Source organism: Osmerus eperlanus, chromosome 12, assembly GCF_963692335.1.
Source record: "Osmerus eperlanus chromosome 12, fOsmEpe2.1, whole genome shotgun sequence".
NCBI lineage: Eukaryota > Metazoa > Chordata > Actinopteri > Osmeriformes > Osmeridae > Osmerus > Osmerus eperlanus.
In genome coordinates this window covers 17,163,352-17,177,954 of record NC_085029.1, presented here as the reverse complement: position 1 = coordinate 17,177,954, position 14,603 = coordinate 17,163,352, and the positions used below count along the sequence as shown (strand labels likewise).

General features: G+C 45.5%; 3 protein-coding genes across 8 annotated transcripts; 1 reads left to right on the top strand and 2 right to left on the bottom strand.

Annotated features, from left to right (window-relative positions):
* Nucleotides 1-177: 177 nt before the first annotated feature.
* Nucleotides 178-3,852, top strand: LOC134030867 (PI-PLC X domain-containing protein 1-like). 3 transcript variants are annotated; one of them, XM_062474257.1, is made up of 7 exons: nt 178-268; nt 979-1,104; nt 1,928-2,058; nt 2,264-2,392; nt 2,558-2,713; nt 2,944-3,127; nt 3,364-3,852. In XM_062474257.1, exons 2-7 carry the CDS (start codon nt 987-989, stop codon nt 3,645-3,647), a joined length of 1,002 nt encoding a protein of 333 aa, XP_062330241.1. In that variant the 5' UTR covers nt 178-268; nt 979-986; the 3' UTR covers nt 3,648-3,852. The 3 variants fall into 3 exon arrangements, with proteins under 3 accessions (XP_062330241.1, XP_062330240.1, XP_062330239.1); XM_062474256.1 differs by lacking the exon at nt 178-268 and adding an exon at nt 362-732; XM_062474255.1 differs by lacking the exon at nt 178-268 and adding an exon at nt 363-633.
* Nucleotides 3,852-9,546, bottom strand: LOC134030860 (pepsin A-like). 4 transcript variants are annotated; one of them, XR_009931753.1, is made up of 11 exons: nt 9,285-9,546; nt 8,960-9,080; nt 8,505-8,652; nt 8,236-8,353; nt 8,022-8,140; nt 7,689-7,885; nt 7,350-7,466; nt 7,017-7,158; nt 5,723-5,821; nt 5,180-5,418; nt 3,852-4,067 (listed from the first exon to the last, which is right to left on the bottom strand). XR_009931753.1 is itself a non-coding variant. In XM_062474245.1 (10 exons), the coding sequence occupies exons 2-10, from the start codon at nt 9,016-9,018 to the stop codon at nt 5,260-5,262; spliced, it is 1,158 nt and encodes a 385-aa protein (XP_062330229.1). In that variant the 5' UTR covers nt 9,019-9,080; nt 9,285-9,545; the 3' UTR covers nt 3,852-5,259. The 4 variants fall into 4 exon arrangements, 3 of the variants coding, with proteins under 3 accessions (XP_062330229.1, XP_062330231.1, XP_062330230.1); XM_062474245.1 differs by having other exon boundaries at nt 3,852-5,418; nt 9,285-9,545; XM_062474247.1 differs by having other exon boundaries at nt 3,852-5,418; nt 8,960-9,062; nt 9,285-9,545.
* An 845-nt stretch (nt 9,547-10,391) lies between these two features.
* Nucleotides 10,392-14,585, bottom strand: LOC134030861 (pepsin A-like). The gene is made up of 10 exons (XM_062474248.1): nt 14,462-14,585; nt 13,911-13,997; nt 13,517-13,664; nt 12,601-12,718; nt 12,295-12,413; nt 11,885-12,081; nt 11,502-11,618; nt 11,085-11,226; nt 10,810-10,908; nt 10,392-10,707 (listed from the first exon to the last, which is right to left on the bottom strand). Exons 2-10 carry the CDS (start codon nt 13,964-13,966, stop codon nt 10,573-10,575), a joined length of 1,131 nt encoding a protein of 376 aa, XP_062330232.1. The 5' UTR covers nt 13,967-13,997; nt 14,462-14,585; the 3' UTR covers nt 10,392-10,572.
* Between the last annotated feature and the right edge of the window lie 18 nt (nt 14,586-14,603).

Sequence of the window (14,603 nt, the reverse complement as noted above, 5' to 3'; positions counted from 1 at the left end):
ATCCAGAGGAAGTGTTATCCAGGAGTTAAATAGAGGAACACTAGTGTTCCTCTATTTGGGGGTAAAATAAAAATAATGTGATCTAGCATGTAAACGAAACTGCCAGATATGCAAAACTATAATGCTGATTTAGAGATATAAGCAACTGTCTTCGTTCACACAAGAAAAGGGAAGGACGTGTAGATATTCGCTACAGAATCATTCTTATACAGGATAACAGTTACATCTTTAACTTTTCTAACACCTACAGGCTGTAAGATTGTGAAAGGTAAGAACTTTATAAGAACTTTCTACAGGCAGTTTAGGCCATTGGTACGGAGACATAACGGCTTGTTCAATTAATTTTACTGAGAATATTAGAGGAAGTTGCTAATCGTCAAACTTAACACAAATAGAGGAACACTAGTGTTCCTCTATTTGGGGGTAAAATAAAAATAATGTGATCTAGCATGTAAACGAAACTGCCAGATATGCAAAACTATAATGCTGATTTAGAGATATAAGCAACTGTCTTCGTTCACACAAGAAAAGGGAAGGACGTGTAGATATTCGCTACATACTTAAGTGTACGAGAGATAGGCCTATTACCACTGAAAATATTGTAGGCTACAAGGCTGGAATTGTGCTTTCAAGGTATTTATCGTAACAGACCTTAGGTGGTGACAAGGCCACACAGATAGACCTAACCTTTCGAGAACGTATACGGTTGGTTTGCACGTGAAATATCGGCACGTAAGTAAGCCTGTGAAACCCCCTCAGATCTGAATTTACATGTAGTCATTTAGCAGACGCTCTTATCCAGAGCGACTTACAGTAAGTACAGGGACATTCCCCCGAGGCAAGTAGGGTGAAGTGCCTTGCCCAAGGACACAACGTCAGTTAGCACGGCCGGGAATCGAACCTGCGACCTTCTGATTACTAGCCTGATTCTCTAACCGCTCAGCCACCTGAATTTCCAGCCTGTTATTTTTCCTCCAGGTTCTTGAATGGCTTCAGAGCTGGTAGACGGAACAGGAGAGCTGGAGGAGTCCGGGAATGCTAATTGGATGTCTAAACTACCTGAAAAACTACAGGCAACAACGCTGTGGGAGCTGGCTATACCTGGTAAACATTAAAAAAAATGGGCTTTATGTAGCCTATATAAAAATATTTATATTCGTATAATATTATTAAACAATATTTAATAAAGATGTATTTTCTTTTTTAAAGTTTGTTAATTTAGTAGACGCTTTTATCCAATGTGACATATTTCGGTGGTCAAGTAACCACATCTTAGCCTACTATGGAGCTGCATCAGCTTTTTTATATATATATATAAATGAGGATGTGCCCGCTAAATATAGTTTTCTCAAAATGAGAAATGTGCGGGGGTGGACATATTTACCGTTTTCAAAAAGTGGTTCGGACATGTCCCAGCCACAATGAAACGTACTCGGCTGATTTGGGGAGTTTACATTTACATTTAGTCATTTAGCAGACGCTCTTATCCAGAGCGAGTTACAGTAAGTACAGGGACATTCCCCCGAGGCAAGTAGGGTGAAGTGCCTTGCCCAAGGACACAACGTCATCTGGCACGGCCGGGAATCGAACTGGCAACCTTCTGATTACAAACCCGCTTCCCTCACCGCTCAGCCACCTGACTCCCGAGTTTGAGGGTTAGGCGGGCGGTGCGGCTGTGTCCTGCACAAACTGGCATGTTTGTGATCATTGGGGAGTTTGAGGGTTAGGCGGGCGGTGCGGCTGCGTCCTGCACAAACTGGCATGTTTGTGATCATTGGGGAGTTTGAGGGTTAGGCGGGCGGTGCGGCTGCGTCCTGCACAAACTGGCATGTTTGTGATCATTGGGGAGTTTGAGGGTTAGGCGGGCGGTGCGGCTGCGTCCTGCACAAACTGGCATGTTTGTGATCATTCGTGTGTTTCTTTGTAGGCAGCCATGACACAATGTGCTACGACTTGGACCAAACCTCCCCTGTCATGGAACCGGACACTCTGGTTAAGCTGGACCAGCTGTTACCCTCCGTGGTGAGGCCAATCATCTACAGATGGGCCACAACCCAGGTACGTAAACACACTAGGCCTGCAAGATAGATGTCTGTGAGTTAATTTACATTTACATTTTTATGTTAATGTTAAGACATGGCTTTTTCCACCGCATATTTTTATTTAATTTCACACAAATATCAATCAGCATAGTCACAACACATCCGGTACAAAAGTTATATACAATACAGGTTGTGTGTGAACTGCAGCTGGCTTGTTCCAGGAATCTGGAGTCACAGAGCAGCTGAATCTCGGGGTTCGTTTCTTTGATCTGAGGATTGCCCACAAACCTGACGACAGCAGCAACACACTTTACTTTGCACACGGCCTTTTCACCCACAGCACTGTGGAGGTGAGACTGTACTCACAGTACATCATGCATCACTGAAATCATTTGTTTATCTAAAACAGAATAGTATGTTTTCCCTGTTAATCACCCCAAAATATCCATAGAAAGCTTCCAGTTTAGAAAATACTTGTAAGAAACAGTCTTACTTAGTGTATAACTGTGTGTCAGAGTGTCCTCAGTGAGATCCACAGCTGGCTGGAGAACCACTCGAAGGAGGTTGTGATCTTGGCCTTGTCCCACTTCCACAACCTGAGTGTATCCAACCACGACCACCTTGTGTCATTCATCAAGACGCTGTTTGGATCCAAACTGCTTCCTCGACAGGTACTGAACGAAACACTGAACTAGAAAACTAACTTTAAGATCAGAAACACTGAGAATCACTGTGTTTAGTACATGATGTTGAGGACAGGATAAAAAGTAAAATAGTTTGATCACACACCCACTTTCCTGCTTGTCATGAATGTGTGATGAACTCGCAGACAGGCCTACACACACTCACACACACTGAAAGTGTTTTGATGGCAGCTTAATATCCTCGTGTGACACCACAGGACCTCCCTACGCTGCAGACCTGCTGGGAGTCTAAGAAGCAGGTCATCATCTCCTACGACTTCTTGAGGGCCTCTGACCAGAACCTGGAGCTCTGGCTGTCTGTCCCGTACCACTACGGCGACACTCTGGACCCAGAGAAGGTGATAGCAGTGCTGGATCAGAAGCTTCAGGAAGGAAGACCAGGTTTGGGAACCTGATTCACTACGCACCATCACACTGAACTAGGTGTCAAAAGCATTTGAAAATCTGATATACTGGTGCTTCTTGATGAACAGTTAATACATGATTTATTTATCTTTCCTAAAGAATGGATTTTTGTTGTTGTTGCATTATTCAGATATTGTTGTTAGGATTTGTGCAGGATCATGTAGGCTATACAGTATCTTATGTTGCTACGACACCCTCTCTGTGATTGACAGCTCGGTTCTTCATCTCGGGACTAAACCTGACGCTGCCTGAAAGTCCAGAGGAGGTGTTGAAGCACGTGCTGGGCTCCTTGCGTGACACCACGCTGCCGAGTCTGCCTCGCCTGCTGGACTGGGTGAAGAGGCAGACTCCAGGACCAGGAAAGACCTGCATCAACATCATCTGCTCCGACTTCGTGAACCATATGAAGTTTGTTCCCCTCATCATCAAACTCAACGATAAACTTCTGTCACAAGAGGAAGACTCCACCACCAGTTCATCTGATTCTGAATACTGAAACTGGAGTCACAGTTTGTGTGTAGAGGTTATAAGTTGTAATACTTCAAACCCTGCCTCCTCTCTTTGAGATAACTGTCTGCTTTATTTACACAAATCTGCTAACCGCGTAGATTCTTTTTCTGTTTAGTTTGATGATTGAATATAGCCTGTCAAAGTTGTCGCTTCAACAAATAAACGATCACTCAATGGTGTTTCCTCCCACATTCACTCTACAACTTTCACTTTGTGTGAGAATTATTCTTTTCTTAACACGTTTAAACAAAGCAAACTCGACCAGCTTATTCAAGATGCTACAACTCAGTATCATTTAATCATGCAGAGGAAATTCATTGTCTTTTCACTGTCAATCCGGCCTGCCCTCTCACTCCCAACACAAAGCAGGTTGCCTGATCATTAACCTGCCTCCTTCTAAAAGTAAGTAAGTAAGTAAGTAAGACTTTATTTATATAGCACATTTCATACAAGAATTGTAGCTCAAGGTGCTTTACATAAAATCAATAAAAACAATAATACAAGTGATAAACAATAATTTTTTAAAAAAAAAATCCCAATAAGATCTCTGTTCAAGAGAGAAAACAACTTTAAAAAGTAGGAAAACCCTTTTGAGATAAAATTACTTAAATGCTTCGGTAAAAAGGTAGGTTTTAAGCTGTCTTTTAAAAATGTCTAGTGTTTGCTTCCCTAATATTTATGGGTAATTTGTTCCATAGTAATTGACAAAGGCCGAATCACCAATCTTCTTATGACTGCTTCTGGTGACCTCTAATAGGCCTGCATTTGATGATCGCAGTGTTCTAGCTGGTGTGTAGTTTATAAAGGAGTTAGCAATGTAGCTAGGTCCTTGTCCGTGTAGAGCTTTGTATGTGAGGAAAAGGACCTTAAAGTCAATTCTGAAGGTAACAGGGAGCCAGTGTAAAGTAGCTAGGACAGGACTAATGTGTTCTCTCCTTTTAGTTTTGGTTAATAATCTAGCTGCAGAATTTTGAATGAGCTGTAGTCTTTCAGTGGTTTTCTTGGGAAGACCAGTGAAAAGTGCGTTACAGTAGTCCAGCCGGCTGGATATAAAAGCATGAATTAACTTCTCTGCATCATTTTGGTTTATGAATGGTCGTACCTTTGCTATATTCCTCAGGTGAAAGAAAGCTGTTTTGGTCACTTTATTAATGTGAGAGTTGAAATTCAAATCTGAGTCCAGGATTACACCGAGACTCGTCACCTCTGGTTTAAGACAGGGGGTTAAGCCTCCAAGATTCTTAATAAGCATCTCTCTTTTGGATTTGGGGCCACATAGTAGGACTTCGGTTTTGTCTTCATTTAATTTAAGAAAGTTATCATTCATCCATTTGTTTATTGCCAACAGGCAGTTGGTAATGGAATTGATGGCCGTTGCATCGTTGGGTTCAGTGGATATATATAGTTGTGTGTCATCCGCATAGCTATGGAAATCTATTTTATGTTCTCTGATTATGTCGCCGAGTGGTAACATATAAAGAGAGAAAAAACAAAAAAAAACAAAAGGGTCGACATCAGTGACAACAAAGTCATGTTGGTCATGTTGGGCAGGATCTAGTTTTCAAGCGGACACTTGTTTTCATGGCTCAGGGGTGCTTTTACAATTTATCTGGGTTTGATAACTTTGCCTTGGCCAGGCCCACTGCGTTCTTGGCCCTGCTGAAGATCGTGTAGTACTGCCTGATGAACACGTCCCCCAGGATCCACCGGCTGGAGTCCAGGCTTCCAAACCCGGTACGACAGCCATAGTAGTGGGACTGTAGAGACAGAAGCAGTTAAACCAGACAGACAGGACAGAGAATGTGTTACATTTAGTCATTTAGCAGACGCTCTTATCCAGAGCGACTTACAGTAAGTACGGGGACATTCCCCCGAGGCAAGTAGGGTGAAGTGCCTTGCCCAAGGACACAACGTAATTTGGCACAGCCGGCAACCGGCAACCTTCTGATTACTAGCCTGATTCTCTAACCGCTCAGCCACTTGACTCCCTGGAGTCAGGTCCTGGAACGCCCTGAGTTCACACACACAAATACAGACACAGACACACAGCAGGAAACATACCCTTAGCACAGAGGCAGCTCCTGGGATTGTAAAGGCATGTCCATTGATGTTGAAGGTTACCGTGGGCATTTTGTCAACAAGGATACAATTCACAACATGCTGAAAGAGAGAAAAGTGTCAAGTACACCATAGTGTAAAGTAACCACACCTCTGCTACAGTACCACAGTGTAAAGTAACCACACCTCTGCTACAGTACCACAGTGTAAAGTAACCACATGTCAGCTACAGTACCACAGTGTAAAGTAACCACATGTCAGTTACAGTACCACAGTGTAAAGTAAACACATGTCAGCTACAGTACCACAGTGTAAAGTAACCACACCTCTGCTACAGTACCACAGTGTAAAGTAACCACACCTCTGCTACAGTACCACAGTGTAAAGTAACCACATGTCAGCTACAGTACCACAGTGTAAAGTAACCACATGTCAGTTACAGTACCACAGTGTAAAGTGACCACATCTCTGCTACAGTACCACAGTGTAAAGTAACCACATGTCTGCTACAGTACCACAGTGTAAAGTAACCACATCTCTGCTACAGTACCACAGTGTAAAGTAACCACATGTCAGCTACAGTACCACAGTGTAAAGTAACCACATGTCTGCTACAGTACCACAGTGTAAAGTAACCACATGTCAGCTACAGTACCACAGTGTAAAGTAAACACATGTCAGCTACAGTACCACAGTGTAAAGTAAACACATGTCAGCTACAGTACCACAGTGTAAAGTAACCACATCTCAGCTACAGTACCACAGTGTAAAGTAACCACATCTCAGCTACAGTACCACAGTGTAAAGTAACCACATGTCAGTTACAGTAACACAGTGTAAAGTAAACACATGTCAGCAACAGTACCACAGTGTAAAGTAACCACATGTCAGTTACAGTACCACAGTGTAAAGTAACCACACCTCTGCTACAGTACCACAGTGTAAAGTAACCACACCTCTGCTACAGTACCACAGTGTAAAGTAACCACATCTCAGCTACAGTACCACAGTGTAAAGTAACCACATCTCAGCTACAGTACCACAGTGTAAAGTAACCACACCTCTGCTACAGTACCACAGTGTAAAGTAACCACACCTCTGCTACAGTACCACAGTGTAAAGTAACCACATGTCAGCTACAGTACCACAGTGTAAAGTAACCACATGTCAGCTACAGTACCACAGTGTAAAGTAACCACATGTCAGCTACAGTACCACAGTGTAAAGTAACCACATGTCAGCTACAGTACCACAGTGTAAAGTAACCACATGTCAGCTACAGTACCACAGTGCTTACATCAGTGAACAGTCGGGTGGCCCCCAAAGCCTGGTTGATGCTGAGGGTGTCCACCAGGGGCCCCAGGATCAGAGAGGTGCCGGTGTCCACGATGGCCTGGCAGCCCCCCTGACATGCCACCACCTTCCCCTCGATGGTGACGCTGCCACAGGAATATAAAAAACACAGGGTTAAATCACAGGGTTGTGCATTACCTCTGTGATCTACAGTATCTAGTCCCCACACACCAACTACATACTAACCATTACCTCTCTAAGGCCAGTGTACCTCTCTATAAGGCTACATAGCTCCTCTATAAAGCCTACATAACTCTGTATTAGGCTCCTTTAGTACCTGTCCACAGTGATCTGCCAGTATGTCTCAGAGGAAAGAGGAACCCAGGTGATTGGTCCAGTGTAGTGCTGGGGGTCAACTCCACCAAAGGTCACCATACTGCCCCCCTTCTGGTGTCTGGAGACAGAGAGGTGGAGGGAGAAAGAGGGAGAGAGAGAGAGAGGGAGAGAGAGAGAGGGACAGAGAGAGAGGGAGAGAGAACTTCAGCATGTTCATGTTCTGGGTAAGAACTCCTTCCCCTCCCGCAGAAAAAATATAATCTTGAAACGAAAGAGCACTTTCTACACCCAGAGGGCCAGAATACATTTACCATCTAGAAGGCCGGGTCTACCTCCTCACCTGCTCAGGTAGACAGAGAAGACGTCCTGGTCGATGAGGTGCTGACTCATCATGTTATCAAAGACGGGCGTGGCCCCTGAGGCAGACAGGCGAGGGTAGGCCAGACCCAGGATCCCATCAGCCTTCATGTGGGCCATGAAAGGAGCCTCGGTGTGGCTCAGCCCAAAGATCTGGTTTCTGATCTGGATCCCTCCCACCTGGGAGGGGGAGGGGCGGGGGGGCGGGGGGGGAGATGGGGAAAGAGGGAGGAGAAGGAGGGAGGGTGAACATCTAAATCAAAACTTTTCAGGTTTCTAAATTGTTCAGACTCTCTCGTGAGTGTGAAGGTGTCACCTCGACGGTGTCGTAGCCCAGGAAACCGGCCATGCTGCCGGTGCCGTAGGAGATGGACAGAATCCTGCGAGTGTTCAGGAAGGTGCTGCTCAACAGCGGGTGGAACTTGCGGTGGTTTCCTGTGTGGAGAGAGTCATGACAGTCAGCGATGAGTGTTGGTATTTCAACATGACTTCAGCAACTGACGCGTGCGTGTGTGTGTGTGTGTACGTACTGCAGCCTACGCTTTTGCAGTAGATGGAAGGAACCCAAAAGGGGGAGGAGCCTGTGTCGAAGATGACACTGAAGGACTTGGGAGGAGTCCCGATGGAAATCACTCCATAGTAGGACAGCTGGAGACCAGAGAGGATATCAGTTAACAGAGGACAGGAGAGACCAGAGAGGATGTCAGGTAAAATAATAAAATAATAATATACACAAAAAAATTATATATATATAATAATCCAAACAGCAGACAGGGGCCAGTTCTCCAGTTCTACTCACGTCAAAGTCGTTGGTGATGATCTGGTTGCTGTAGAAGCTCTGTTCAAACTTGGCGGCTGCGTTGTAGGGGAACTTGTTCCTGTATATCTCCCACAAGCCCTGCTCCTCCAGACTATCCCTGGCACTCTTCCCCTTTATCAGGGGGACCCTGGAGCACAAGCAGATAGAGATATACACAGATAGAGATATACACAGATAGAGATATACACAGATAGATATACACAGATAGAGATATACACAGATAGAGATATACACAGATAGAGATATACACAGAGATATACACAGAGATATACCTCACATTCAATTCATGTTTTTAGTGTGAAGGAAGAACAGAGAACAGGACTCCACAGTGGAAGGCCTGGGCAACAGCCCACCTGAGCGCCCACCAAGCAGGAATTGAACCCGGGGCCTTCCTGCTGAGGCGACAGCGTACGAGAGGTCGCATGGTCACTTACTTGACGAGGGACTCAGAGAGAGCCACCATGACACACAGAACCAGCGCCCACTTCATCATGTCTTATCAACCGTCACTCCTGGCAACTGTCAATCAAACACAACCTGTCAATCAAACAACGCCTATCACCAGTTAAACACAAGTTCTTTAGGTCTAAACAGGCTTAACAGTATTACAGGAGCTTGAGATTATGTATCAGTGGTATAGGTACAGTTTGGTGGTTAAAGCATTGGACAGCAGGTTCAAATCCCCGTGTCCGTCAATTTGGATAAAAAGTCAAGCGTTTGCTAAGGTAAACAGAACTGCTATGGTGAACTCATACTGACCTCCCAAACAACTTCCTGCATTCAATCTTCGGTCTCCACTGCACTGTAACCCTCAACGCTGTTGATGCTTAATTCTTCAAATCAAAGTTTTTACCAAACGTCCAGGTGTGTTGCCTGTGCTGTAGTAGGATGTTGTTTTGAAATAAGGAAATACATGTTTTCTCAAAAGCTCAGGACAAAACACACCCAGGATTCACTACCTCATACCTAACAGACGTCCTCTCTGGTCCCTCATACGAAACCAGTTTGTGTTCAAACTGTAAAGCCCATCTTGATAATCCAGGTTGTAGATAAGAGGCAGATACACGTGTAACTAAAACTCAGGTGTCTCCTTAACATTTTGAAGAATTCTATTTCCTCATATCTTTGTCAGGCTTGTTGTCCTGGTGACAGCACAAGACACAGACATGGGTTTGGTGGAAACGTGTTTATCCAACTCCAGTCCACGCCCTTATCTTAATAATGAAACTAGGCCTCACACTAACTCCAGCCCATACCCTTACCTTAACAATGACCCTAGGCCTCACACTAACTCCAGAGATGGGAAGAAAGTGTACTTAGGTAGATTTTTCAGGTATCAAATACTTTACTGCACGGAATTGCTCCTCCCAAGTTTTCTTAAATTTTTTCTCCTCTAGTGAGTTTTTCTGGGAGTTTTTCCTTGTCTTCCTTGAGGGTTTAGGTTGGTGGAGGGTCAGTTCTATGGGCAGTTCTATGTGAAGCCCTCTGTGATATTGCTTGTAAAAAGGGCTATACAAATAAATGTAGATTTGATTTCACGATTTATTTTTATTTTTACTTTCCCTCCTTAAATGTTTTACACAAATATCTGTACTTTATTTACTTAAATGTTTTTGTATTTGGTGGCATGATCAATATTATTTATTGTAATTGCGCACTAAAAAAGTTTTGAAAGGTTGAAAAAATACTTTCCCCAAAAAGGTTCGCAAATTAAGTTTTGAAAGGTTGAAAATATATATTTTTTTAACAATGTTGTTTGCGGCTACATTAACACAATATTATTATCATGGACAGAGCACCAGTGCTGTGACTAAAGTATGACATAAACCACACACCATGAGTTCTTTCAAGATGCTACAACTTTATTCTTCCTAGAGAACAAAAAAAACACAATGCCTTTTTGTTATGTTCAAACTTCAAACCACAACACCGCCACTTAACAATCGCTAGCAATTGTGTTGGTTCTGACATTGCACTTGAGTAGGCACAGGAAGTCTATACATGGTGATTCATTGATTGAGTAGCAGATGGATAGATCTGGGTTTGATTATCTTGACTGGGCCAGGCCAACCATGTTCTGGGCTCTGCTGAAGATCGTGTAGTACTCTCTGATGAAGACGTCTCCCAGGATCCAGAGGTTGTCGCCGCCCTGGAAACCGGTACGGCAGCCGTAGTACTGAGACTGGAGAGACAGGAACAGTTAGACAGGACAGAGGTCATGTGTTCCTGGAGAGGCATGACAGCACACACACACGTGCAAACACACACACACAAACACACTGACCTGGCGGATGTAGGCGGAGGCAGGGAGAGTGAAGGCATGTCCGTGGATGTTGAAGATGATTTCAGGCAAGCTGCCGATGTTGTTACAGTTCACCATATTCTGAGGAAGGGATGGGGGTTAGATAGGGAGAGACAGAGAGAGAGAGAGAAAGACAGGGACATATATATACACATAACCATAAGGTTTAATAACAAACACGTTTGTGCTCTTTTCAATCGTGACGGCCGTGCGTGTGGGCGCGGCCGTGACAGGGCCAGGTTGCCGCGGCAACTCACGTCTCCGTTCTGGCCCGTGGCTCCCACAGCGCTGTTCATGCTGGCGATGTCGGCCTGGGGTCCGGCGATCAGAGAGGTGCCGGTGTCCACGATGGCCTGGCAGCCCCCCTGGCACGCCACCACCCGGCCGTTGATGGTGATACTGCCAGGGGGAGAGCATGGACATCACTACAGGCCTGGTAGCTGAGATGTGGAGACTCTGCATTACCTCTATAAAGCCTATGTCACTCTCTATAAGGCTACATAGCTCCTCTATAAAGCATGTGTCACTCTATAAGGCTACATAGCTCCTCTATAAAGCCTATGTCACTCTCTATAAGGCTACATAGCTCCTCTATAAAGCATGTGTCACTCTCTATAAGGCTACATAGCTCCTCTATAAAGCATGTGTCACTCTCTATAAGGCTCCATTAGTACCTGTCCACAGTGATCTGCCAGTACATCTCAGAGGACAGAGGAATCCAGGTGATTTGTCCAGTGTAGTGCTGGGGGTCAACTCCACCAAAGGTCACCTCACTGCCAGCTGCAGAGTTCCTGGAGGGAGAGAGAGAGAGAGAGAGAGAGAGAGGGAGAGAGAGAGAGGGAGGAAGGGAGAGGAACTCATTCTGATTCTGAAAATGTCCCTATAATGTAATAGTATATTGTGGATAATTGTGGAGAAAAACACTTTTACCCTTACATGAAAAGCAATCCCCATCCACCAAGCTAGCATGCTAGGATAATAAGACCTGGAGTTCCAGGTGTAATGCTGCTAGCGGTTGCTATGCTAGGTGTGGCTATCAGCCTCCTGCACATCTCACCTGCTCAGGTAGACAGAGAAGATGTCCTGGTTGATGAGGTGCTGACTCATCATGTTGTCAAAGACGGGCGTGGCCCCTGAGGCAGACAGGCGAGGGTAGGCCAGACCCAGGATCCCATCAGCCTTCATGTGGGCCATGAAAGGAGCCTCGCTCTGGCTCAGCCCAAAGATCTGGTTTCTGATCTGGATCCCTCCCACCTGGGAGGGGGAGGAAGGGGAGGGAGGGAAGCAGGGAGGGGGGATGGGGAAGTGGAGGATGAAGGGAGTGCGACCAAGGAAAGAAGGGAGGAGAAAAGGACCCAAACACAAACATAAACAGTTCTAAATCAACAATGTGTTGACTTTGAGACGTTACTGTTTCTCAACCAACGTTGTGACTTTCAAAGAGTAAAGTTGTTAGAGACGTGTCACCTCGACGGTGTCGTAGCCCAGGAAGCCTTTCATGCTGCCGGTGCCGTAGGAGATGGAGAGACTCTTGCCAGAATTCCTGAAGGTGCTGCTCAAACCAGGATTGAACTTCTGGTGGTTTTCTGTGTGTAGTGAAGGGGGGTATTGTAGTATTAGTATTGTATGTGTGTGTGTGTGTGTGTGTGTGTGTAAAGAGAAAATAAGAGATTGTGAGGGATAGGATGAGATGAGACAGAGAGAGAGAGCAGGAGAGAGAGAGAGAGACAGAGAGAAGGAGAGAGGAGGGAAAGGTAGACAGCGTGTACATACTACAAGCTGCACTGCTGCAGTAGACAGAAGGAATCCACAGGTTGGAGGAGCCGGAGTCGAAGATGACACTGAAGGACTGGGGAGGAGTCCCGATGGAGATCACCCCGAAGTAGGCCAGCTGGAGACCAGAGAGGATATCAGTTAACAGAGGACAGGAGAGAGGACAAGAAAGACCAGAGAGAGGACAGGAGAGAGGACAGGAGACCAGAGAGAGGACAGGAGAGAGGACAGGAGAGACCAGAGAGAGGACAGGAGAGACCAGAGAGAGGACAGGAGAGAGGACAGGAGAGACCAGAGAGAGGACAGGAGAGAGGACAGGAGAGACCAGAGAGAGGACAGGAGAGACCAGAGAGAGGACAGGAGAGAGGACAGGAGAGACCAGAGAGAGGACAGGAGAGAGGACAGGAGACCAGAGAGAGGACAGGAGAGAGGACAGGAGAGACCAGAGAGAGGACAGGAGAGACCAGAGAGAGGACAGGAGAGAGGACAGGAGACCAGAGAGAGGACAGGAGAGAGGACAGGAGAGACCAGAGAGAGGACAGGAGAGACCAGAGAGAGGACAGGAGAGAGGACAGGAGAGACCAGAGAGAGGACAGGAGAGAGGACAGGAGACCAGAGAGAGGACAGGAGAGAGGACAGGAGAGACCAGAGAGAGGACAGGAGAGACCAGAGAGAGGACAGGAGAGAGGACAGGAGAGACCAGAGAGAGGACAGGAGAGAGGACAGGAGAGACCAGAGAGAGGACAGGAGAGAGGACAGGAGAGACCAGAGAGAGGACAGGAGAGACCAGAGAGCTGAGAGAGGCGTAGTTGAGTCCAACCTCAACCTTCAGAGAAGAAAAGGGGAAAACTCTCCCAGCTAAAAAGAGTAAACTCCTAATCTTACTCTCTGGAGAGTTAGGTCACATGACTCTTACGTCAAAGTCGTTGGTCATGGGCTCGTTTCCGTAGAACTGCTGGTCAAACTTGGCGGCTGCGTTGTAGGGGAACTTGTGCCTGTACATCTCCCACAAGCCCTGCTCCTCCAGACTCTCCCTGGCACTCTTCCCCTTTATCAGGGGAACCCTGGAGCACAAGCAGATAGAGATATACACAGAGATATACACAGCTAGAGATGTACACAGATAGAGATATACAGAGATATACACAGACAGAGATACACACAGATATATAGATATACACACATCATTCGACAGATATAGATCCTTCATTCTTCCCAGAGGGGAAATTGCAGGCAGACAGTTTATTCATCCCCAAGACTGCACAGAAGAGCCTCACAGAGGCTGGACAACAGAGTTGAGGGAAACTTACGTCTGGAAGCACTCAGAGAGCGCCACCATGGCACACAGAACCAACGCACACTTCATGTCTTCTCAGGTCAACAGTCACTTCTGGCAACTGTCAATCAAACACCACCTGTCAGTCAAACATAACCTGGCAACCAGCAAACCTTCACAACTATCAGAGCAAGAGAGAGGAATTAGATAAGTCATGTGGAAATGAATTAAGATCATTTTTAATCTAAATTAAAAACTACTTTCAAGCAAGGTTTAAAAAATAAAAAATTAAGTGGACCCTATTATATGAGCCAAAGGCCCAGCCCCACTGTAATAGGTTTAGCTCAGTGGTTAGAGCATTTGATTGCAGATCAAGAGGAGGCAGGTTCAAATCCTGCCTGTATGTCACTTTGGATTAAGTGTTTGCTAAACCATATATAGTCTCACGTTCTTATTAATGTTGCAAAGTGCCTTACAGTTGTCCGTAGATCTACAACGCCAAACCTAGTCCCTCAGAAAAGATGGGAAAACGCTCAATGGGAGAAATTCAAAATCTCACTCAAGCTTTAAGACCACAAGACTCACCTGTGGAACTTGCAGGAAACTGGTGGTGAGCCTAACATCACCACAGTCTTATATACAGGAGCAGGTAATCTCAGCTGGGATGGCCGTTATCACAGAGATAAACTAGCAAACAACTGTTGCTGTGAACAAGGCAGGGTCACAC

Bases quoted from the DNA above. Each gene is read 5' to 3' on its own strand.
- LOC134030861 (XM_062474248.1), bottom strand. From the start codon at position 13,966: ATGAAGTGTGCGTTGGTTCTGTGTGCCATGGTGGCGCTCTCTGAGTGC. The intron at 11,619-11,884 runs GTGAGATGTGCA...CTCTCCCTCCAG, and splicing joins TTCTCTGTCTACCTGAGCAG to GAACTCTGCAGCTGGCAGTG. The intron at 10,708-10,809 runs GTCAGTGTGTTT...CTGTCTCTCCAG, and splicing joins CCTCCGCCTACATCCGCCAG to TCTCAGTACTACGGCTGCCG.
- LOC134030860 (XM_062474245.1), bottom strand. From the start codon at position 9,018: ATGATGAAGTGGGCGCTGGTTCTGTGTGTCATGGTGGCTCTCTCTGAG. The intron at 7,886-8,021 runs GTGACACCTTCA...TCCCCCTCCCAG, and splicing joins TGGGCTACGACACCGTCGAG to GTGGGAGGGATCCAGATCAG. The intron at 7,159-7,349 runs GTACTAAAGGAG...TTCCTGTGGCAG, and splicing joins TGGCAGATCACTGTGGACAG to CGTCACCATCGAGGGGAAGG.
- LOC134030867 (XM_062474257.1), top strand. From the start codon at position 987: ATGGCTTCAGAGCTGGTAGACGGAACAGGAGAGCTGGAGGAGTCCGGG. The intron at 1,105-1,927 runs GTAAACATTAAA...GTTTCTTTGTAG, and splicing joins GTGGGAGCTGGCTATACCTG to GCAGCCATGACACAATGTGC. The intron at 2,714-2,943 runs GTACTGAACGAA...GTGACACCACAG, and splicing joins CCAAACTGCTTCCTCGACAG to GACCTCCCTACGCTGCAGAC.